A 24520-nucleotide genomic window follows, 5' to 3' on the forward strand; every position below is an offset into this window, starting at 1 on the left:
GTGTGTCCCCACAGAAAATGCTCTAAGTGCATTAACTCGGCGGAGTGCTTCCACAGTACCGAGGCTAGAGTCGACTTCTGGCGTGTTGCACTGTGGGTAGCTATCCCACAGTTCCCGCAGTCTCCGCTGCCCATTGGAATTCTGGGTTGAGATCCCAATGCCTGATGGGGCTAAAACATTGTCGCGGGTGGTTCTGGGTACATATCATCAGGCCCCTGTTCCCTCCCTCCGTGAAAGCAAGGGCAGACAATCGTTTCGCGCCTTTTTTCCTGAGTTACCTGTGCAGACGCCATACCACGGCAAGCATGGAGCCCACTCAGGTAACCGTCACCGTATGTCTCCTGGGTGCTGGCAGACGTGGTACTGCATTGCTACACAGTAGCATCAACCCCTTGCCTTGTGGCAGCAGACGGTACAGTATGACTGGTAGCCGTTCTCGTCATGTCCGAGGTACTCCTGGTCACATCGGCCAGGAGCGCCTGGGCAGACATGGGCGCAGGGACTAAATTTGGAGTGACTCGACCAAGTCATTCTCTTTAATCCTGCAGTCAGTCCTATTGAACCGTCTTATGGTGAGCAGGCAGGCGATACGGATTGCTAGCAGTCCTATTGCATCATCTTCTGCCGGGCAGCCATGAGATGTGGATGGCATGCAGTCCTGCACCATCTGCTGCCAGCCAAAGATGTAAAAGATAGATGGAGTGGATCAAAACAAGAAATAGACCAGATTTGTTTTGTACTCATTTGCTTCCCCCCGCCCCCATCTAGGGGATTCATTCCTCTAGGTCACACTGCAGTCACTCACAGAGAAGGTGCAGCAAGGTAAATCTAGCCATGTATCAATCAGAGGCCAGACTAACCTCATTGTTCCAATGAGAACAATAACTTAGGTGCACCATTTCTTATTGGAACCCTCCGTGAAGTCCTGCCTGAAATACTCCTTGATGTAAAGCCACCCCCTTTGTTGATTTTAGCTCCCTGAAGCCAACCCTGTAAGCCACGTCGTCAGTCGCCCCTCCCTGCGTCAGAGCAATGGCAGACAATCGTTCCGCGCCTTTTTTCTGTGCGGACGCCATACCAAGGCAAGCATGGAGGCCGCTCAGCTCACTTTGGCAATTAGTAGCACATTAAACACCACATGCATTATCCAACAGTATATGCAGCACCAGAACCTGGCAAAGCGATACCGGGTGAGGAGGCGACGTCAGCGCGGTCACGTGAGTGATCAGGACATGGACACAGATTTCTCTGAAAGGATTCCCTAACTGTGGTGGGGCCATAGACGGAACCCATATCCCTATCTTGGCACCAGAGCACCAAGCCAGCGAGTACATAAACCGCAAGGGGTACTTTTCAATAGTGCTGCAAGCTCTGGTGGATCACAAGGGACGTTTCACCAACATCAACGTGGGATGGCCGGGAAAGGTACATGACGCTCGCATCTTCAGGAACTCTGGTCTGTTTCAAAAGCTGCAGGAAGGGACTTTATTCCCAGACCAGAAAATAACTGTTGGGGACGTTGAAATGCCTATATGTATCCTTGGGGACCCAGCCTACCCCTTAATGCCATGGCTCATGAAGCCGTATACAGGCAGCCTGGACAGTAGTCAGGAGCTGTTCAACTACAGGCTGAGCAAGTGCAGAATGGTGGTAGAATGTGCATTTGGACGTTTAAAGGCGCGCTGGCGCAGCTTACTGACTCGCTTAGACCTCAGCGAAACCAATATTCCCACTGTTATTACTGCTTGCTGTGTGCTCCACAATATCTGTGAGAGTAAGGGGGAGACGTTTATGGCAGGGTGGGAGGTTGAGGCAAATCGCCTGGCTGCTGGTTACGCGCAGCCAGACACCAGGGCAGTTAGAAGAGCATAGGAGGGCGCGGTACACATCAGAGAAGCTTTGAAAACCAGTTTCATGACTGGCCAGGCTACGGTGTGAAAGTTCTGTTTGTTTCTCCTTGATGAAACCCCCCACCCCTTGGTTCACTCTACTTCCCTGCAAGCTAACCACCCTCCCCTCCTCCCTTTAATCATTGCTTGCAGAGGCAATAAAGTCATTGTTGCTTCACATTCATGCATTCTTTATTCATTCATCACACAAATAGGGGGATGACTACCAAGGTAGCCCAGGAGGGGTGGTGGAGGAGGGAAGGAAAATGCCACACAGCACTTTAAAAGTTTACAACTTTAAAATTTATTGAATGCCAGCCTTCTTTTTTTTGGGCAATCCTCTGTGGCGGAGTGGCTGGTTGGCCGGTGGCCCCCCCACCGCGTTCTTGGGCGTCTGGGTGTGGAGGCTATGGAACTTGGGGAGGAGGGCGGTTGGTTACACAGGGGCTGTAGTGGCAGTCTGTGCTCCAGCTGCCTTTGCTGCAGCTCAACCATACACTGGAGCATACTGGTTTGGTCCTCCAGCAGCCACAGCATTGAATCCTGCCTCCTCTCATCACGCTGCCGCCACATTTGAGCTTCAGCCCTGTCTTCAGCCCACCACTTACTCTCTTCAGCCCGCCACTTACTCTCTTCAGCCCGCCACCTCTCCTCCTGGTCATTTTGTGCTTTCCTGCACTCTGACGTTATTTGCCTCCTCGCATTCGTCTGTGCTCTGTCAGTGTGGGAGGACAGTATGAGCTCGGAGAACATTTCATCTCGAGTGCGTTTTTTTTTCTTTCTAATCTTCACTAGCCTCTGGGAAGGAGAAGATCCTGTGATCATTGAAACACATGCAGCTGGTGGAGAAAAAAAAAGGGACAGCGGTATTTAAAAAGACACATTTTATAAAACAGTGGCTACACTCTTTCAGGGTAAACCTTGCTGTTAACATTACATACATAGCACATGTGCTTTCGTTACAAGGTCGCATTTTGCCTCCCCCTACCGCGTGGCTACCCCCTCAACCCTTCCCCCTCCCCATGGCTAACAGCGGGGAACATTTCTGTTCAGCCACAGGTAAACAGCCCAGCAGGAACAGGCTCCTCTGAGTGTCCCCTGAAGAAAAGCACTCTATTTCAACCAGGTGACCATGAAGGATATCTCACTCTCCTGAGGATAACACAGAGAGATAAAGAACGGATGTTGTTTGAACGCCAGCAAACATACACTGCAATGCTTTGTTGTACAATGATTCCCAAGTACGTGTTACTGGCCTGGAGTGGTAAAGTGTCCTACCATGGAGGACGCAATAAGGCTGCCCTCCCCAGAAACCTTTTGCAAAGGCTTTGGGAGTACATCCAGGAGAGCCGCGAATGCCAGGGCAAAGTAATCCTTTCACATGCTTGCTTTTAAACCATGTATAGTATTTTAAAAGGTACACTCACCGGAGGTCCCTTCTCCGCCTGCCGGGTCCAGGAAGCAGCCTTGGGTGGGTTCGGGGGGTACTGGCTCCAGGTCCAGGGTGAGAAACAGTTCCTGGCTGTCGGGAAAACTGGTTTCTCCGCTTGCTTGCTGTGAGCTATCTTCTTCGTCCCCAAAACCTGCTTCCGTGTTGCCTCCATCTCCATTGAAGGAGTCAAACAACACGGCTGGGGTAGTGGTGGCTGAACCCCCTAAAATGGCATGCAGCTCATCATAGAAGCGGCATGTTTGGGGCTCTGACCCGGAGCGGCCGTTCGCCTCTGGTTTTCTGGTAGGCTTGCCTCAGCTCCTTAAGTTTCACGTGGCACTGCTTCGGGTCCCTGTTATGGCCTCTGTCCTTCATGCCCTGGGAGATTTTGACAAAGGTTTTGGCATTTCGAAAACTGGAACGGAGTTCTGATAGCACGGATTCCTCTCCCCATACAGCGATCAGATCCCGTACCTCCCGTTCGGTCCATGCTGGAGCTCTTTTGCAATTCTGGGACTCCATCATGGTCACCTCTGCTGATGAGCTCTGCATGGTCACCTGCAGCTTGCCACGCTGGCCAAACAGGAAATGAGATTCAAAAGTTCTCGGTTCTTTTCCTCTCTACCTGGCCAGTGCATCTGAGTTGAGAGTGCTGTCCAGAGCGGTCACAATGGAGCACTCTGGGATAGCTCCCGGAAGCCAATACCGTCGAATTGTGTCCACAGTACCCCCAAATTCGAGCCGGCAAGGCCGATTTAAGCGCTAATCCACTTGTCAGGGGTGGAGTAAGGAAATCGATTTTAAGAGCCCTTTAAGTCGAAATAAAGGGCTTCATCGTGTGGACGGGTGCAGGTTTACATCGATTTAACGCTGCTAAATTCGACCTAAAGTCCTAGTGTAGACCAGGGCTAAGTCCAGACTTCAGCGAAGCACTTCCATCTGCTTGGCATTCTTGAGTGCAACCCCCCTCCTTGGCATTAGATTATCTGGCTTATGGGAGACACCCTCTTGAAGTCCCCCTTCACCTGCACTGAAAGAAGGGATTTGAATAGGGAATCTACTACTTGTTGGAGAAGGTGGCCTAAACATTGGGCTAGAGACTATACTGATGTGAGCTTCTCCTGTTGAAACATTCCACTGTGGAAAAATAATGAAAGCGGCATTGGAACAGTGAGAAAGAAACTATGACACTGACACTTGTGGCCAGTGCATTTATCAAGGAGATGGGAAACCCAAAAATCCAGTTCCCCTGCTCCAATGAAACGGAGGGAGCCCTCCCCCACCCTGCCCCCAACACACACCCCAAAACGTCCTATGCCCCACCTGAGAAGTAGCAGACGTGTTCAAATCCCTTCTTTTCCTCAGGTAGAAGGGGTACTTGGGGTGGGGGTCTCCCCCAACCCCGGTGAATACCCTCACTATAGGGCAAAAAGCTATGTGGGAGGGAGTTCCTCCTTCCCCAGCCGGTTTGTGTGAACTGGCCAGTGGGAGCTGCGATCGGCCGAACCTACGGACATGGCAGGTAAACAAACCGGCCCAGCCCGCCAGGGGCTTTCCATGAACAAGTGGCGTCCCAAGTTTGGGAAACACCATGCTAGGATATTAATCCTGGAAGGTGAATGGCTGTCAGGGTAATCTGATGTCGGCTGCACCAGTTCCGTTCGCTAACAGCTTCCTGGCATAATGGAAATGATCTGCTTCCTCCTTGTCTGTTTACGTAAAACATTGCCAAACTGTTTGTCTTGCCTGTATTGTTTTACCATGGATTAGAGACTGGAATGTCATATACAGTAAACAAATTTCTCTGGGTTCTAAGATATTTATGTGAAGATGAGACTTGTCTCTTGACCAGGGGCGGGCAAACTTTTTGGCCTGAGGGCCACATTGCGTTTCCAAAATTGTATAGAGGGCCGGTTAGGGAAGGCTGTGCCTCCCCAAACAGCCAGGCTTGGCCCTGTCCCCGACCCCTATCCGACCCCACCCTGCTTCTCGCCCCCTGACGGCCTCCCCAGCACTCCTACTCCGTCCATCCCCCTGTTCCCTGATGGCCCCCTTGGGACTCCTGCCCAATCCACGTCCCCTGACTGCCCCAGACCCCCTGCCTCTGACTTCCCCCCATCGCCCCATCCATCCCCTCCTCTCCTTCCTGACCGCCCTCCTGGGACCCCTGCCCCCATTCAACCCCCGTTTCCCACCCTCTGACCACCCCGACCCCTATCCACACCCCTGGCCCCTGACCACCCCCTCGAGCGCCCCGGCCCTCTATCCAACCCCCCCGCTCCCTTACCGCGCTGCCTGGAGCACCAGTGGCTGGTGGCGCTACAGCCGCGCTGCCATGCAGCTCCAAGCACCGGGTCAGGCCGGGGCTCTGCAGCTGCGCTGCCCCAGGAGCTCGCAGCTCCTGCCCCCCCCACACCCCCGCCCAGAGCATTGTGCCGGCGGTGCCGTGAGCTGAGGGGAGGGGCCACTGAGCTCAGGGGCCGGGTCGGAGGGTCCCGCGGACTGGATGTGGCCCACGGGCACAGTTTGCCCACCTCTGCTCTTGACCATAGTCCCTGTGTCTTATGTTGATTCAAGTACGCTCCCAATCTGAGGTTGGAAGCATCCATTACTAGCATTACTGTGTATAGAGGAGAAGAAAACTGAGCACTTCTGCATACTTGAATAGGATCCTTCCACCGATCTCATGATAATAGGTCCTCCTGAGGTATCTGCACTGCCATATCTATGTGGTGTTTGCTTGATAGGTAGCTGGACTTCAACCAGTCTTGAATACAACAACGCATGAGGAGTGACAAAGATGCACAATGCATGTAATATAGCATTCTTAGACATTCCTGTACTGTTGTCTGAGGATTGCTGTGTAACTGACTCATAAGCTCTGCCACAACTTCACAGCTGATGGGCAGTAAGTATGCTGTTGCACGCCTACAAACTCTGTCTTTTGGAAAGGTACTACAGGTGACTTCTTGCTTACCCTGAGCCTTGACATGGCAAAGAATGCAAGGATGTAATGGATGATTGTCTGAGACCTGCTAAGGAGAAGTTCCTTAAATGAGCCAGTCTTTGAGGTAAGGTAAACATGAATACTCTGTAATCTTAAAAATGCCTACCACAAGGCACTTGGTGAAAACTCTTGGGGCTGTTGATAAATGGAATGGCAGGACTCTACTGGAAACGTGAAGTCCCGAGTATAAAAAACCAACCAGGCCTGCAGAGGCCTGTTGTCTCTATGATGGGGGAAACCAGCCCAACAGGAGTTGAAGTTTTCAGTTGTCCACTGAGACTTTTGTATAATGTAGGTTGCACTATATCAATAATTACTGTATATTGATATTTCTCCATAGATCAGTTAGGTATCTGTGATATTTAACCATTCTGGGCAGTGACACTCATCATATGGCTGTAGAGATGCATGCGACTCTGTAAGGTACCCTGTGTGGTTCTCACAGAATCCATAGATTTGTCCAGAGCTCTTTTCATTCTGCCTGACACCTATGAAATGGAGCATTACTACATTGCTTGTTTTCCCCTAAGGTACTTACCATATTTTTGTTTTGAGAATTAATTTATCATTTAAACAATTGAAAGGGAAAAGAATTAAGATGTTTTATATGTACAAGCACAAAAGAAGGCATGGGCCGTGCCAAAGAGACAGATCTGGTTTTCAGAGAAGTTCGTGTTCTGTATGCATTTTGTTTCTATAGGCTTTATCTGTTATTATAGAAAAATAAGGTTTGTCACCAGTTATTTCATGGAGTAAAATAGAGGGGTATCTGGGTGCCGCTAATAATTGTATGGGTCGTAGCAGACAAGTTTTCTGTCATGCCCTCATGTACCACTCCTAAAAACAGCACTTTGGAATGCTTAACTCATGAGCTTGGCACTATGATGTGGTTTATGGATGCCTTCTGAATACTGTACTTCTACAGATAACATAACGGTGCTATGGTTCATAATATCTAGGGACATAGATATTTATAGGAGTACCACTGAGCATCAATGGGAGCAGACATTTTAGTCCTCGACCTCTCTACCATACTTAGTCATTAAAATGAGCCTTTTGAGCCGTATTTTTTTCCAGCTGCTATCTCTGTAATTAAGCATATACTATAACACTACATAGACACAGGCAGTTTCACATTTACTTTCACACAGTTATGATACAATTGAAAAACATACCATGATATCTCCTCAGCTTATTTTGTTCAAGCAAACCTTTGACTTTTTTAACCAGTTCCTCTCTAGTTCTTTCCATGTCCCTTCTTTCTGCCTTCATTTGTTTCAGTTGTTCAACCATCTTGCTTTCTAAAGAAATTACAACCTACACTTAGTAAAGTTCTGGATGCTAAAAGTGGGAAAGGCCAGCCATAGTTATGTCTCAGTGAAGTGCATGTATCATAAAGCATGCCCAACTTTTTCAGTTTGTCTCCTTGCAGGAACATAGAGTAGGGATTCCCACAGTCCAATAAACTATCTCTAACACTGGCCTCTACTTGATGCTTCACACAAGGGTTATATATATATTTATAAATGCATAAATGAATTAGAACTAATGTCCATATTAAATACATATACATCACTAAAACTATATTTAAAAGGGAAGGCATGAGAAACACGTTACATGTGCTGAAAACTGTTGCCAGATGCCCAAAAACTCAAGAGGGCTATTTCCTGCTGAAAGCATTTTGCTAAATATACTGCAACAAAATGGTTAGTTAGTGACTAGAGGCTAGATTCAGAAAGGGGATTTAGGCACCAAACTTCCTTTTTAGGCACCTAAGTCCAACACTTAGATGCCAGGGGCATTTGCAGAACCCCTGCTCAGCTGCCACCTAATCCTATAGATGCCTAAGTTTCCACTGTTAGAATCCCCTAAGTGTCTTGGGGCATGTGCTAAGCCATCTACATTCTGATGGTGCTGAGAAGTTCAGCTCCTAGCTCACACCTGAGCTCCAGGGAGATTCATGGACTAGGCATTCGCCCATCTATCTCAGCTGGCAGATGTGATCTGGTACATAGCGCCGACTCCAGGGGTGCTCCAGGGCTAACTAATACTTTGCACTTATAAATTCACCTTTTAAAATAAACATTCACATCTTGAATAAAGGTTCAATTTCTTGTAATTTCTTGGAAGCGTATACTTACTCTCTGTCTGAAATATGGGAACTTGAGCTCTGTTGATGGAAAGAGCCGGTGGAGGAGGAGGAGAAATGTATCGACTTGAATACTCAAGATGAGTTACATTATTCTTATCTGTCTAGAGGCAAATGAAAAAGTATAAAAATGCATAATATTGACCCTTGAATTCTTGTACTGTATTTGGAGAAACGTTTCTAATCAAGTTAATATGCATGAGGGGCCAAACTCAGCCATCCCCTTAATCTGTGCTGCCCAAAAAGAATGCATGGGTGAATGGGAGGTCTGAATTTGACTAAGCTTTCTTTTTGTGTGTCATCAAAAGACATGTTTACTAAGCTCCAGTCAGTCAGATGTCTGCAAACCAAAAGAAAGAAGTAGGCTTGCAGAGGTAAATCTGATGGCAGAATTTAGCCTAAAGAACTTTAATTTCTGGTGATAATGCACCAGAAGAAAAGAACCTAGCTTCTTTCTTAGATCCAGGTTGAATTTTAGGGCTGAAAGAAAAACATCTTTTTACTTGTAAACAGAGAACATTTTATATAGAAATCATTGAGACAAAACATGAAGCACCACAATGCCAATTTTATCGAATCACATTTCAGAGTAAGCTGAACATTAACATTTCAGATAACTTTTATGAGCTTTCCATTTCTCTTACACATTTCTAAGAGATATCCTTTGATACTGTAATGAATCTTTCACTATCCCTGAGAAATATACTGAAATCAAAGATTTGTGGTAATCTTTTTTATTATGTAGCTTTCTTCTTATTGAGTGATAAATATATTTATGTGTGGTTATATTTTATCATTAATAAAATAAAAAAAGAATGTAAATATGTGTATTCACACACTCTGTATAATTTATGATAGTATAAAAATAACTTGTACTAAAAGTCACTCTTCACAGACAATCCAGCTGGTGTGAGGTTCCTTCTGACAACTAACAACCATTTCCTTTAAAAAACCAGAACTTTCAACTGCTGTAAAGCAGAGCTGTGTGAAAATTAAAAAGTGGGAACAATTGTTAAAAAGTGTGTCAAATATTGAAATTTTCAATTTTTTTCAGCCAGCTCTACTCTAAGTATAGCAGAAGTCATAAGAGCAGCCTTTGTGTTGTCCAATTCCTTTAGTAAGATTCTATAAAAGTAATTCAACTAACGATCAAAAGTCACGCCTCTACAGAAGGCCCACATGTGCGAGTTAAACCCACTTGAACTCTAATTTCTGAGTTTAAGTGGTACTCAGGACCTCAGATGTGTCTTCTGCACTGTTTCAAAGATGCTCTAATTTGAGCTTTATAGATATACTATACCTGTTGTTTTCAGAAGTCTCAACATACATGGTTTTTTATATTATACTTCAATGGCATTTGTACTTGAATGAGGTCTTCAAGATATTGCCAGTAGGAAATGGATACTAATTACTAAAAAGCAGCCAATGTCAATAAATCTATATTTATGGTTGGTAATGAGCAGGACCAAAATCAGTTAAGATTTAAAAAATATTATAATACCTAGTAAATGTAGTCTCTATTCAATGAAACAAGCTGCTAGTCACTGTAATGCCTACTTTTGAGGGGTTCATTGATTGCTTAAGCAGTTGTTGATATTTTTCATTTGCAAATTTGTTTCAGAGCAGACTCAACGTTTTTCAATTATACTGAAACCTACATTTGAATAGTGCATCTTTGTAACCTGAGCCAGCTGTACTGAAATTAGGAATTTTCCTGCTGGGAGGAATGGATCTATTTCTTTATACTAGCACTAATACTTTATCTTTGAAACATACCTTATCATCCTGTTTGATACCAGTATCAGCCACAGATTCTCTAATTCCAGACTGCTGAGGACTGAAGATAAAAGAAAAAAGTACCAAGTAAAAATTAACTTAAAAAACATAAATTTGTCTTAAATGTAATTAAAGTGTATATTTTTCTCCTTGGTTTCATTTAATATAAGTATTTAAAGAAGTTTCCATTAATGAAATATTTTGTCAGTATAACTACTCACTATAATTACCTTTTCTTATTGTGCAAATATTCCTTGTCTCCAACTTCCAATGATTCTGGAATTTCAGAATCCCCTGTAGTGTTTCTTCCCATCCTGATAGCTTTTAGATTGCATCTATTTTCCACATTTGCACCCACCACTATAGGGATTTCTTCTACAGCAAAGTACAGAATATTTAGGCAACATATACAATATTCAAGGGTCCCTTTGGACTTTACTAATGGCCCATCAAAAGGACCAAGTTAAAAATAGGTCTTCTTAGCATCATTAAGAAAAACTGGAAAGCTCACTGTTTTGCTTTAGGGAAAATAAAATGAAACTGTCAACTACACTGCATACAAATATGATTTTGAACATTTCCTGATTTTTTATCTTTAAAAAGATAATCCAGTAATTTACACTTCCAGTGTCTGACTTCAAAAGCAGATTCTGATTTTGTCTAAATCAAATCTATATATTCGCAATGTTATTAAAAATGAGTGACAATTACATTAAGATCCAATGTTCAAAAGGAAAATATTGATTCAGAGGATGCACTCCTTTCAAACAAAATACAATCTTATATCTTTATATAATTAAAGAATCTTAGAGTTTTTGAAAACACGTGAAAATGTGCAACATTAAAAGAGGGATTGGATTCTCTGAACCATCATTTTTTTTCCAGTGTAAAACAGAAATTTGGCTAAAACTTTGATAAGTATCCAAACCACTGGGTGCTAATCCAAATTGCTGGACATCCAGGGGTTTGCCTAAATTAACATTTAATAGTGCCGGTGCACTTGAAAACTTGGAATATTATTGCATCTAGTAGTTTCTCAGTACAAGTTTTATCAGCTAATGCTAAGGTAGGACAATGTAAGGTTTTTATATTTGACTGTAAAACTCTTTTTATTCAGATTTTGAATGTTGTATTAACAATGTGATTTAAAACTGTAATTTAATCAGAATGGATGCTAAACAAAGAATTAATTAGAACTTTTTAAACTATGTCTTCTTCAGAAATGAAAGACAAGAAGATGGTCATAGGCAAGCTACTAACGTTACATCAGTTGTCACTTACAATCCAACTATACCCATTGAATCAATTATTTCCTTTTAAATCGGGTAGTAGAGTAACGTAGTAGACCATTCTGAAGAGACTACTATAAATATTGGCTTCCAGTACTCAGCAACCATCCAGTGTTAGACGAAAATGTGTAGCTGACAGATCTCTTTCAAAAAAACATTTTCAATTCTGGCATATAACTGTTAGCTTTATTTTTGCTTTAATCCCACCCACACCTTTGTACTATTTCCATTCTAGTTTATTCAGAGAAAATGTTCAATTCTCAATTTTAGGAGTCAAACTTTAATATTGTAAAAGCAAATTAAAATTCTACTTTGTGGGAGGACAGTAGAAATATTTTCCTTTTCTGAGTGCTAAGAGCATGGCTAAATGTAAATGGCAGTAGATATCGTTAAAAATGAAAACTGAAGTGAATGAAATTACTTTCCCCGTTATCGTATTCTAATTCAGATTCTTGATAAAGGATTTTAATAATTTATTGCTCCTAATTATCATATGGAAATAAAGTCTTTTCATGCAAAAATCCACTGAGCATGTTTAAAGAAAAAAGAAAAGGAGTACTTGTGGCACCTTAGAGACTAACCAATTTATTTGAGCATAAGCTTTCGTGAGCTACAGCTCACTTCATCAGATGCATACTGTGGAAAGTGTAGAAGATCTTTTTATACACACAAAGCATGAAAAAATACCTCCCCCCACCCCACTCTCCTGCTGGTAATAGCTTATCTAAAGTGATCACTCTCCTTACAATGTGTATGATAATCAAGTTGGGCCATTTCCAGCATAAATCCAGGTTTTCTTCCCCCCCGCCCCCCCCCCCAAACCCACTCTCCTGTTGGTAATAGCTTATCTAAAGTGACCACTCTCATTACAATAAGAAAAGGAGTACTTGTGGCACCTTAGAGACTAACCAATTTATTTGAGCATTTGGTTAGTCTCTAAGGTGCCACAAGTACTCCTTTTCTTTTTGCGAATACAGACTAACACGGCTGTTACTCTGAAACCTCTCCTTACAATGTGTATGATAATCAAGGTGGGCCATTTCCAGCACAAATCCAGGGTTTAACAAGAACGTCTGGGGGGGGGGGGGGTAGGAAAAAACAAGGGGAAATAGGTTACCGTAACCTATTTCCCCTTGTTTTTTCCTACTCCCCCCTCCCCTTCCCCCCGACATTCTTGTTAAACCCTGGATTTGTGCTGGAAATGGCCCACCTTGATTATCATACACATTGTAAAGAGAGTGATCACTTTAGATAAGCTATTACCAGCAGGAGAGTGGGGTGGGGGGAGGTATTTTTTCATGCTTTGTGTGTATAAAAAGATCTTCTACACTTTCCACAGTATGCATCTGATGAAGTGAGCTGTAGCTCACGAAAGCTTATGCTCAAATAAATTGGTTAGTCTCTAAGGTGCCACAAGTACTCCTTTCCTTTTTGTGAATACAGACTAACACGGCTGTTACTCTGAAACCTGAGCATGTTTAAGTATTCCTGTATCAGTAGTCAGGGATGAAGGAGGGCTCAGCCAGGATAAATCACAGCCGCAGATCTCTGAAAGTTTTTTCTGGGAGAATCATAAAAGGCTTTCATTTTAAAGTGTAAAATAGCTCAATAAAGCAGCTGTCTACAGATTAATTGCTCAATCACTTTATTTATGTATTATATAATGAACCTTGATATCAGAGGTTAAAAATTTTGGGTCCCATCTTTCAGTTCTTAGGCAAAACTTCTATTGAGGTCAATGGGAGTTTTGAGTGTGTAATCTGGGCCTGATCCAGAACCCATTAGCACCCACAGCTTTTAGATCTTTAGACCTTTTCTGTAAATGACACTCCCAGAAAATAACAAAAATCTCACTGTGTATTTGACAAGGTATATGAGGAAACATCTATGCACTGTGGAAATTAAGATATTAGTGTACCCACAAAACTATATTTGTAAGTCAAATTTTTGAAAGTCAGGTGTCTAAATTTAGGCTCCTAAATCTATAAGGCATCTGAATAAAATATTTTTATTTTCAGGGATGCTGAACATCTACACTGAACTCTTTGGGTATTGCATGTACAATGGATTTAAGAGCCTAATTTTAGGAACTTGTCTTTGAAAATGTTGAGGAAATCATATCAGTAAAATGGGGAACAAGAAATACATATATGTGAAGGATAAATGGGACAATTGGACCTTGACATAAACTCATATTTCATGCCATATATTAATAAGGATTGACCATTACAGTAGGAGGCATATGGTGTAAAAATTATGGATGAAATCCTGGCCTCACTTAAGACAATAGGAGATTTGCTGTTGACTTCAACGGAATCAGGATTTTAGTTACGGATTGTAATAAACGTTTACATTTACCATCTGAAGGTTCTAGTACATCTGGTTAAATGATAAATTCCAGATGAGAAAGAAAACTTTCTTAAACTTAAATTAATACTGTAAACATCTATTAATTACTTAAGGGAACACTTTGGTTCAGTCAAAAAAACCTAGTCTTGAAATTAACCTAGAAATTCTGAAAAACACGGAAGTTTGCCTCCCAATCTCTTCATCTCAAACGCTAACAGATTAAAGCAAATTCAGAGTTTCTAAACCAAACCATTTTGGAATTATGATGAGCTAAACAAATTCAAGAAAATGTTCAAGAAACAAGCTCACCTCATTTTTTTAACCTTATTTCCCAAAGGCCTTTTCCATTTTGCTTCAAACTTTCCAGAAAAATTCTACCCCAACATAAATTAATGGCTGCAAAATTTCAGGTAGATTTTGAGGAAATTAGGAAAGCGGAAGTCAAAGTGTTTTTTATAACAGAAACTGGCTTCAAACTTTTTAACTACTATTTCTCCACAATAAAATTTAGAGTTTATGCAGAAATTCCATTAATTTATATAACTGGGCATACATATTGCAAGGGTCTCAAAACAGTGGATGCAGTTAAAGATCATTTTACTGTGCCTTTGGCACAACAGGGTGAGGTGAAGGAAAGAATTGGATTCCTTTGTTTTTGTGATTCCAAATCATTCTTATAACATTGTCTGAACAGTTTTCATAGTGAAATTAGAGATTTTTTTATTCTTGTTTAGCTTTATATACCCCCTTTCTAAAAAGCACCCTTAAAGAGTAGACAACTTAATTAATCATACCTTTTCTTCCAGGGGGAATGTGATTTTCCTGAGTCTCATTGTTCTTGGCTTGTTCAATGCTCTGTTTTACATGATGACCTGAAAGAGTCCCTTTGTCTTTCTGGCTCCACCTAAGTGTATTAGATTCTTTCTGATCCTGGCTGAGATGATTTTTCTGAGCACTTTCCAAAGATGTAGGATTTTTTCCAGATTCCCACTTCGTGGGATTTAAACTACTTGGTATGTGGAGAGATCCATTGGATCCAATTTGGTCTGCATTACAATGGAGCAATTTTACATGGGAAAAGAAATACACAATTTTAAATGTGCCCTTTAAAATGTTAATAATCGTACATTTTATTTTCTTCAGAGTCCAATAGCTGAAGACCTTTGAAAGCCTTAGTAAATGAAAACAAACTAAAAGTGATATTCACAAAAGAGCAACACATCCCAAGTATGTCTCAGAGCAAAGCAGTAAGGAATAAGTATAATCAGACCACATACACAAAATTAAAAGGAATCAAACAGATTTTGAGCTTTCCCCAAATGATACCAATGACAGAAAGAGAGAATTTCAGGGTTATACAGGCCCCTCAAAAGAAATGTCCCTGCTTCCTAAACTCAGTGCTCTCAGTGGAATTCATGGTAACAGTACAGAATATCAGACCATACAGATCTTGGTGATAAACAACAGGTCAGGAAACAAGTCTATAAAACATCATAGGACTTATCGGTTGTACACCTTGCCAAGTCTGCATCAGTTTCAGATCTTGTGCCATCTGTTTTACCAACCATGCTGCCTATGCAAGAGAGGCTCTCGAGAACCCGGGAATGGAAAATAGGTGGCACAAATTACACACCTGCTGGATTTCTTAGGCTGCCAATTTAACCCCTGTACATCCCAGTGAAAATATCCTTCTCCTACTTCCAACCAATTGTCGTTTCCCTAATTTGAGCCTTCTCAGGGAAGAAAATGGGATTGTGCTTGTGACGCTGACAGACCAGCTCAAATCAAAGCCATAGACTAATTCACTTGTGTGTGAATATCAAAGGAGGAATAGGACAGTTAACTTGTGTGTGGATATAAAAAAAGTGTTAATGTTATTGTCTTCACTTATTTGTAACCTGTTGAATGCAATCGCATTACATTATGTATATCCCTGTACTTAATTAACCCTAGATCAAAACTGTGTGTTAGTATTAAGATGGGAATTTACTTGATGAAAACTAATGAAGGATTGTTTCTGGCTGTCACAATGTGTTTACATTACATTTATCCATCACACAAGATTGGCACATTGGAAATGTAAAAGATTGCTAACTTCAAAGCATGGGTCATTTTATTTGACAATGGATATCCACACTGTTTGCATTTAATCAACAAAGGAAGAGCGCATGCTGTAAATGAATATGGCTGCCAGATTGCCTTTCCTGAAAAGATGCTAAAAGAATGGATCCAGGGATCGATCCTGTATCTAGGGTTGTCAAGCGTCTGTTTTTTGATAGGAACGCCCGGTTGAAAAGGGACCCTGGTAGATCCGGACAGCACTGCTGACCAGGCCGTTAAAAGTAGGGTTGGCGGCGCAGTGGGGCTAAGGTAGGCTCCTTGCCTGCCTTGGCTCCATGCAGCTCCTGGAAGTGACCGGCATGTCACTGTAGCCCCTAGGCACAGGTGCGATCAGGAAAGCTCTGTGCGCCACCCCCACCCCGAGGGCCACCTCTGCAGCTCCCATTGGCTGGGAACTGGCCGGCCATGGCGGCCGCCTCCAGAAGCAGCGCAGAGCCAGGGCAGGCAGGGACTCCGCCTTAAGCCCTGCTGCGCCATCGACCGGGAGTCGCCTGAGGTAAGCATCACTGGGCTGGAGCCTGCACCCTGAACCCCCTGCCCCCAGTTGGAATCCCCTCCCACATCCTAACTCCCTCCCAGACCCTGCACCCCAACCCCCTGCCCCAGGTCAGAACCCCCTCTCACACCCAAACCACCTCACAGAGCTCACTCCCTGCACTTCCTCCTGCACCCCAACCCCAGCCCTGAGCCCCCTCCTGGAGTCCACACACGGCATCCCCTCCCGCATCCCAAACCCCAGCCCTAGCCCAGTGAAAGTGAGTGAGGGTGGAGGACAGCGAGCAACAGAAGAAGGGCAGAGAGTTGGAGCGAGTGGGGGGGCAGGGCAGGGGTGGAGCAAAGGTGTTCAGTTTTGTGCAATTATAAAGTTGGCAACCTTACCTGTATCTTTGAAGTGTTTTGGATTCTAACAGGGTGAAATACTGAACAAGTGGACTGAGATCCCCAGAATTACTGTGGGTAACCCTGAGAAATTTATAGAACACTTGCAGATTACCACATTTCTGCTATCACTTTGGACTTACAAATTTGGACTCATCTATTAATGTATTTAACCTGTTTTAACCTCTCAATAACTGTAATTTCTTTTTATTGGTGAATAAACCTTTAGGCCATTTCTACAATAGCGCTTATGTCGGCAAAACTTTTGTCACTCGGGGGTGTGAAAAAACCACACCCCCCCCCGAGTGACATAAGTTTTTTCCCGCATAAGTGCTCAAGCGTACAGCACTATGTTGGCAGGAGATGCTCGTCCGCTGAAATAGCAACCGTCGCTCATTGAGTTAGTTTTATTAAGTTGACAGGAGAGCTCTCTCTCATTGGCATAATGTGGCTACACCAGTGATCTCACACAGCTGTATCGGTACACCTGTGCCACTGTGAGCTTGTAAGTGTTGACATGGCCTTAATTAGTTTACTAGAGAAACTGGCTTCAGCATTGTCTTTGGTGAGATCTGGAGTACCAACTTGACCTGGGTAAGTGACTGGCCCTTTGGAGTTGGGAGTAACCCCTCACATGATGTGATATTTGGTATCGTGACCAATATCATAAAGTCCAGTTTGTCTGGGTGGCAAGGTAGGGGGACTGTTTGTGACTCCATGGTAAGACTAATATAGTGATCCAGGCATGCACATATGTTACTGGCTTGGTGAAATCTAATTATAGATATACCACCAGTTTGGAGAGTCTGCCCTTTTTTTCTGACAGTCTGACCTGAGATCAGCACTCACGGTTGTGAGCCACTTCAGATAGCATCACGCTTCTTTATTTTCAGCTTCCTTATAAAATACAAAGGCTTGAAACAGCAAAAGAAACATCAAGTCTGATCTTCTCTAGCTTTGATGGAGAACATGTTGGAGGTCTCTCGTGTATATTGTGAGGTTTCTCAGCCCTTAACTCAAAGGGCCGTATGTTAAATATTTGAAAGAGATCTTTTCTTCCCTCCTTTTGTAGAGTATTTTGGTTTAAGTGTGTGTTATCACCAAAACAAACAACAAAGTTTTAAATCTCAATTAATCAAGTTTTAATGGCATGACGTCCCTGATGTCATAACCATACCAATTCTCCAGCTATCCACAGTCTCTCCCAGAGAAGAAAAGATCTGTATTGTAATGTAAAAATTAATCTGAAAAAAAAAAAATGAAAGAAATACAGCCCCAAACAAAAATCACCCTTTCAGGACTACTTTGTGCATTCTAATCAGGCAAAAAAGAGCAGAAATCCATTTCCCTTCTTTTATAAGTCAATCTGAACAACAACAACAAAAATTACTTCTTTGTACTTCACATTTGGTGAATTATTTGACGGTTAGTATGGTATAGTGAGGTGAAGGAAATGGCTTCATCTTCAGATCTGAATTTGATCATTTAAGTCAGTCTTCTTACAACGTTATTTCAACAGGTTTGTATTTGTTTGGATTTGTAGTGTAATTGGCCATTTTCTTTTTAGTTCCTGTTTAGGTCTGTACCTAAGCATCTCATTCTCCCTTCCCCATACTAGTTAAATCTTACCTTTCCTTCTATGTGGAATCTTTTTTTCCTGAGTCCTGTTGTTCAGGCTTTGTTCAGGTTTTATGTGCAAAACTGGAATCATTTCTTTTTCTGTCTCACTCCATCCTAAAGAACTAGAATCTTCCTGATTCTGCCTGAGAGTATGTTTCTGTGGACCTTCTAGAAATGTTGGACTTTTTTCAGGCTTTTTCTTTGGAAGATTTAAAGTACTTGGTCCATGGGGAGACCTATGGGATTCTACATTAAAGTGCTGTGTATCTGGAGTTGATGATGATGAATAAGCAATTTCTAAGTGGTCCACTCCAGGGAGCAAATATAATTCGGGATGAAGTGCCTAAAACATACAATGTGTTAATTAGACAAGGAAGAAATAAGCAACATGAAGTGCACACTTGAAATGATAACTTGAAAACTGTATGATACATACATGTGGGGGAGCAAATAACTTGAGTTTCAGTTCTGTTTCTTGTTTTGCCTTCACCTTGGAACATAAAAAAGCAAGTAAAATCAACAAAATAACTTCTATAAAAGGAATGCAGCATACCAATCGATTTGTATATGTTATTTTCTTGGTAAGTTACATATGACAAATTACATTTATTACACTAGCACTTTGGGTGGGAATAACATAGATGACAATTCTCTGTTTTCTGACATGGCATCTATTCATTTGTACTTTTGTCAGACTTCAAAATGTGTGCTATAATCAGCCCAACAGGAGCGTGTGTGTATTTTTATAAATATCTTCACCCATTACGCTTTCACTTAGGGTTCAAAGGCCGTTAGCCAACTCCCAGCTGAAGTCAGTGGAAAGACTCCCTGATGACTTCATTAGGAGTTGGATTAGGCCCAGTCTGAATAGGAAGTGTGTGTTAAGTAATATGGTTCTCTCAATTCAATTGTTAAAACAAATATTTTAATATAGAAAAAGAATCCACTGACTCTCCTGCAGACTTCTATTGTGCTTAAGGAATTTTTTATTAGTTGTCTTGATATCTTTGGCTACATCCTTTTCAGATTTTCACTTAGTCCTCTTAATAAACAAAATCTCAGGTGATCAATGCATATTTAAGAGCATATTTGAAATCAGTGTGTCTTATGGAGAATAAGAAATCTGAACTTCTATTTAACCCTGTCTTTAACCAATTAAATAAATTCAATTAAACTAAATATAGGACAAAATTCTGCTCTCAGTTATTCAAAGGCAATAACATCGATTTCACTTACAAACTATTAAAAAAAAAAGTTAACATGTTTTCCTAATTCAAATGTTTTCCTAATTCAAATGCCCCTTACTTTGTAAGAAAGGTGCCACTCTTGGAATAGCTTACATTGTTACTGTTGTGAAACAGCAGAACTGAAAAACTCAGCAAATATTTGATCACAGAGATATAAATACAAGAGGTTACCATGACCCCAAACAAACAGGAAGATAATACCAACTGCATAGGACTACTTTAAAATTCACAAGATTAAATCAATATTTACAGCTTGGTGCTAAAAATGTCTAGTTATCTATGCTAGGATATTTTAATTTTCTATCTATTAAAGAAAAAATACTTTATTAAATATCTGACGATCTCAGTAGAGCAGGGGAAAATCTTCCCTGTTTTGCTTCAGAAAAGTTTAATGGGGGAAAAGGTATGAAATGTTGCCAAATATCCAGTTTCAAAAAAAAAAAAAACGCAAAAGAAAAAATCTAGGGAAAATGCAGAAATAACTTACCACTGCTAGCTTTTTCCCTATATGTTTCAGAAATATAAACTTATCTGCAACAGCATCTTCACCCAGGAAGTCTCCAAGCTGCTCCCGCAATACTCTCAATGTGACATGACGAGGCACCCTAGAACACCATTATTCATTATTACATTTGTAAGAAATGATGATGGCTATTTAGTTTGCAATGTGAGAATGTGCCTGAAATGTTGTATTTCCAGATCAGACAGGCTTAGTGTTTCAAAGTCATGATGGTGCATCACAATATGATAATACTGCGAATCAAACGTGATCACAAAACTACCTGAGAAGTGTTCACATCTCACTTATCCATACAAAAAGCAAAGGGGCAGACCTGCAATTTGAAAAAAGTGTGGGAAACACTTTTGCTTGTCTGACACTAGAAGACAAAATTACTGGGAACTACAATGAGGGTATCTGTGCAAAAGACAGAACTTTCTTGGTGGCTGGCCCAAAACTGCGGAATCAATTCCCCTAGGAACAAAGGAGTATGACAGATGTTCTCTAAATGCAAAGTGCATCTTGCCTTCTCTATAGAAACATATAGGAATGTATGTGCATGTGTGTTATTAAACAAAATTCTCCACAGCACACACTTCTTCCCCAGAGAAGGATGAGAGAACAAAAATATGTGACAGATGTTAATCATATTAGTGGACAAATTGGAGAAAGACCAGAGGAGAGCAACAAAAATGATTAATGGTCTAGAAAACATGGCCTACAGGGAAAGATTGAAAAAACTGGGTTTGTTTAATCTGGAGAAGAGAAGACTCAGAGGGGACATGGTAACAGTCTTCAAGTATGTGGAAGGTGATAAAATGTTCTTCACTGAGGACAGGACAAGAAGTAATGGGCTTAAACTGCAGCAAAGGAGATTTAAGTTAGACATTAGGAAACCTTCCAAACTGTAAGGAACAAATTACCTAGGGAAGTTGTGAATCTCCATCACTGGAGGTTTTTAAGAACTGGTTAGACAAACACCTGCCAGACATGGTCTAGATCAGGTGTCTCAAACTCAATGACCACGAGGGCCACATGAGGACTAGTACATTGGCCCGAGGGCCGTACCATTGACCACCTCCTGCCCTGGTCCCGCCCCCCACTCCACCCCTTCCGTGAGGCCCCTCCCCTGCCCCGCCTCTTCCCATCCCTTCCGTGCCCCCATTCCAACCCCTTCCCTGAAATCCCACCCCAACTCCACCCCTTCCCTGCCCCCAGGGGGTGCAGGGTGTGGCAGGGTGCTCAGGGCAGGGGGTTGGGGTGCAGCAGGGGACTCAGGGCGGGGGTTGGGGTGCAGGAGGGGTACGGGGTGCAGCAGGGGGTTCAGGGCAGAGGGTTCGGCTGCAGGAGGGGTTCAGGGGTCAGGTCTGGCCCCGTGCGCACTGGGGGCAGGGCTCCTTGCCTGCCTGCCCTGCCCCCGCACCACTCCGGGAAGAGGCTGGGACCTGGGTGGCGGGGGCACAGGGGTCTGTGTGTTGCCCTGGCCACTCCTCCAGGTACCTCCCCTGAAGCTCCCATTGGCCGTGGTTCCCTGTTCCCGGCCAATGGGAGCTGCTCTAGGTAAATGCTGGGGGAGTGGGGGTGCTGCGGGGAGCTGGTGGGCTGCAGAAAATAACCCCGCGGGCCGCGTGTTTGAGACCCCTGGTCTAGATAATACTTAGCCCTGTCTCAGTGCAGGGAACTAAACTAGATGACCTATCAAGGTCTCTTCCAGTCCTACATTTCTATGATTCTATGGTGCTTAATGCGCTACTGGAAGGTACTTAGGCCTGGTCTCCACTAGAAAATTAGGTTGTTTAACTACTTCGGTCACAGGTGTGAAAAATCAACACCCCTAAACAGCATTGTTAAGCCGACCTAACTTCCCCTATGGACAGTTGTAGATTGACTGAAGAATTCTTCTGTAGACATAGTTACTGCCTCCTGGGGAGGTGGATTACCTAGACTTACAGGGGAATCCCTCCCATCAGCAATAGGTAGGGACTACACAGAAGTGCCACAGCAGTGAAGTTGCAGAGGTACAGCTGTGCTGCTGTAACGTTTTAAGTGTAGAAAAGCTCATTGATACGAAGGTAGAGTAGAATAGAAATCAGACAGAGCCAACTACATGAGAATGCAAGGTTCTACTTGGGAATTTAGCCTCTCTTTGGTTGACTGCCTCCTCATATACTTTGCCTTCACTTGCTGTCCATCCTTCAGGGATGGTTTCCCACAGCATGGGACCTTTTGGGATGGTATTGTGACATGATGATATTATGAAATATTTCAGAAATCATCTCATGAGCCAGAGCTGACTTTTTGTCTTATTTCCTTGTATATTTTAAGGCTAGACAGGTAGGCTAGAAAATTTCAATTTGAAAAACAATGTTGTTATTTAATTAGAGCACAAGAGTTTATCTGAAAACAGACAAATTTACTATTTTTTTCTTCCCATCATGTAGAAAAATAATCTGTTTTACCTCAAAAAGAAAATATTAATTCTTTCTCTAAACCTTTGAGTGTCAAGATTTAGCTAACAGCAAATTTTTGCAGCCCACATAGCAACTCTTGAAAATAAAGCTGGAGCATATAATGCAGACACAGATACAATGTTCACTGCAACATCAAAACATTACCATAATAAACATTTGATACGTTTACCATAAGCTAAACAGGTACATAATTTAATACCCCAATTTGTGTGCAATACCCACACTCTGGGTTGCTTTGCTATTTTAAACTTGATTTCTACATTGCAAGATCTCCATCAGTGATTATTTTTCTTCTCAAAGCTCCACAAAGAATGTGAGAGAATATTTACTTTGGCATCCCTCCATGCTTTGTAAGGAGTTCTTTTGGGGCTCACGTGACAAGGACAACTAGCTATCCTTTTGGTATGCAGAGAGCTTACAATGCAAGTGAACATTTCAATGTATTAGATTGCTTGATGGTACCTATTACATTTAGATCATTTTGATCTTCTGTAACTTCTTTGCACCCTCAGGGTTCCTAATGGCTGTTCTTGTGAGTAAAGACTATAGTACCCTTCCTTACCTGTGATCACAGACTAGGGCTCAATCCTGCTTTAAGTGGGAGTGGATTGGGCTTCAGCTGGTCATTCACACCAACATGACCTGCCTTCAGTAGGAAGTCAGGGGTAACATTCTTTTAAAGCAGGGGTCTAAAACACACGGCCCGGGGGGTTATTTTCTGCGGCCCGCCAGCTCTCCGCGGCACCACCGCCCCCCCCAGCATTTACCTAGAGTGGCTCCGGTCCAGCGCGCACCGGGGACACGGCAGGCTCCTTGCCTGCCTGCCTTGCCCCCGTGCCGCTCCGGGAAGGGGCCAGGACCGGAGGGAGGCGGGGGAGGGGCACAGGGGTCTGTGTGTTGCACTGGCAGCTCCTCCAAGCACCGCCCCCCTGCAGCTCCCATTGGCCGGGAATGGGGAACCGCGACCAATGGGAGCTTCGGGGGAGGTACCTGGAGGAGCGGCCAGGGCAACACACAGACCCCTGTGGCCCCTCCCCCTCAGGTCCTGGCCGCTTCCTGGAGCAGCGCAGTGGCAGGGCAGGCAGGCAAGGAGCCTGCCCTCCCCCTGGTGTGCGCCGGGCCAGACCCACCCCCCGAAGCCCTCCTGCAGCCGAACCCCCTGCCCTGAGCTCCCTGCTGCACCCCGACCCCCTGCCCTAAGCCGCCTGCAGCACCCCGAACCCCTGCCCTGAGCCCCCTTCAGCACCCCGCACACCTCCTACACCCCAACCCCCTGCCCTGAGCCGTCTTCCGCACCATGCACCCCAACCCCCTGCACCCATCCTTTACCCCCTGGGGGCAGGGAGAGGGCAGAGTTGGGGTGGGGATTTCAGGGAAGGGGTTGGAATGGGGGCAGGGAAGGGATGGGAAGAGGCAGGGCCTCACAAAAGGGGTGGAGTGGGGGCAGGGCCAGGGCAGCAGGGCGGCCCTCGGGCCAATTTACTAGTCCTCATGTGGCCCTCATGGTCATTTGAGTTTCAGACCCCTGTTTTAAAGCATGTCAGACAGTGTCTTCTTTCAAGTTAAATTAACTATAGCATTCACTTCCTTTTCTTAAACTCATTAGACTTTTAGTGGTGAAATCAATGGCAAAACTCTCAGGACTGCAAAGGGGTTAGGGTTTCATCCTTAATAAACTTGTATGTTACAAAAGACAAAACATTCAGAAAATAAAAAATGTTAAAGGTTAATCTTTTGCTTTCTGTTGCAAGGTCTGGTAAAAATATTTTAGAAATTTAGGCCCAGATTCTGC

General features: G+C 43.3%; 1 protein-coding gene across 1 annotated transcript in view; it reads right to left on the reverse strand.

The window, feature by feature from the left end:
- SPATA1 (spermatogenesis associated 1) overlaps window positions 1-24520 on the reverse strand; it is a gene marked incomplete at its 5' end in the record, with an annotated part of 44336 nt that overhangs the window by 9309 nt on the left and 10507 nt on the right. The window contains 8 exons of the mRNA XM_074961418.1: window positions 7504-7629; window positions 8470-8581; window positions 10254-10314; window positions 10484-10628; window positions 14686-14937; window positions 18521-18854; window positions 18948-19001; window positions 20246-20363. Coding sequence (XP_074817519.1) covers window positions 7504-7629; window positions 8470-8581; window positions 10254-10314; window positions 10484-10628; window positions 14686-14937; window positions 18521-18854; window positions 18948-19001; window positions 20246-20363 — 1202 coding nt within the window. The remainder of the gene's footprint in view (window positions 1-7503; window positions 7630-8469; window positions 8582-10253; window positions 10315-10483; window positions 10629-14685; window positions 14938-18520; window positions 18855-18947; window positions 19002-20245; window positions 20364-24520) is intronic.

The sequence above is a fragment of the Natator depressus genome, chromosome 8, assembly GCF_965152275.1.
Source record: "Natator depressus isolate rNatDep1 chromosome 8, rNatDep2.hap1, whole genome shotgun sequence".
NCBI lineage: Eukaryota > Metazoa > Chordata > Testudines > Cheloniidae > Natator > Natator depressus.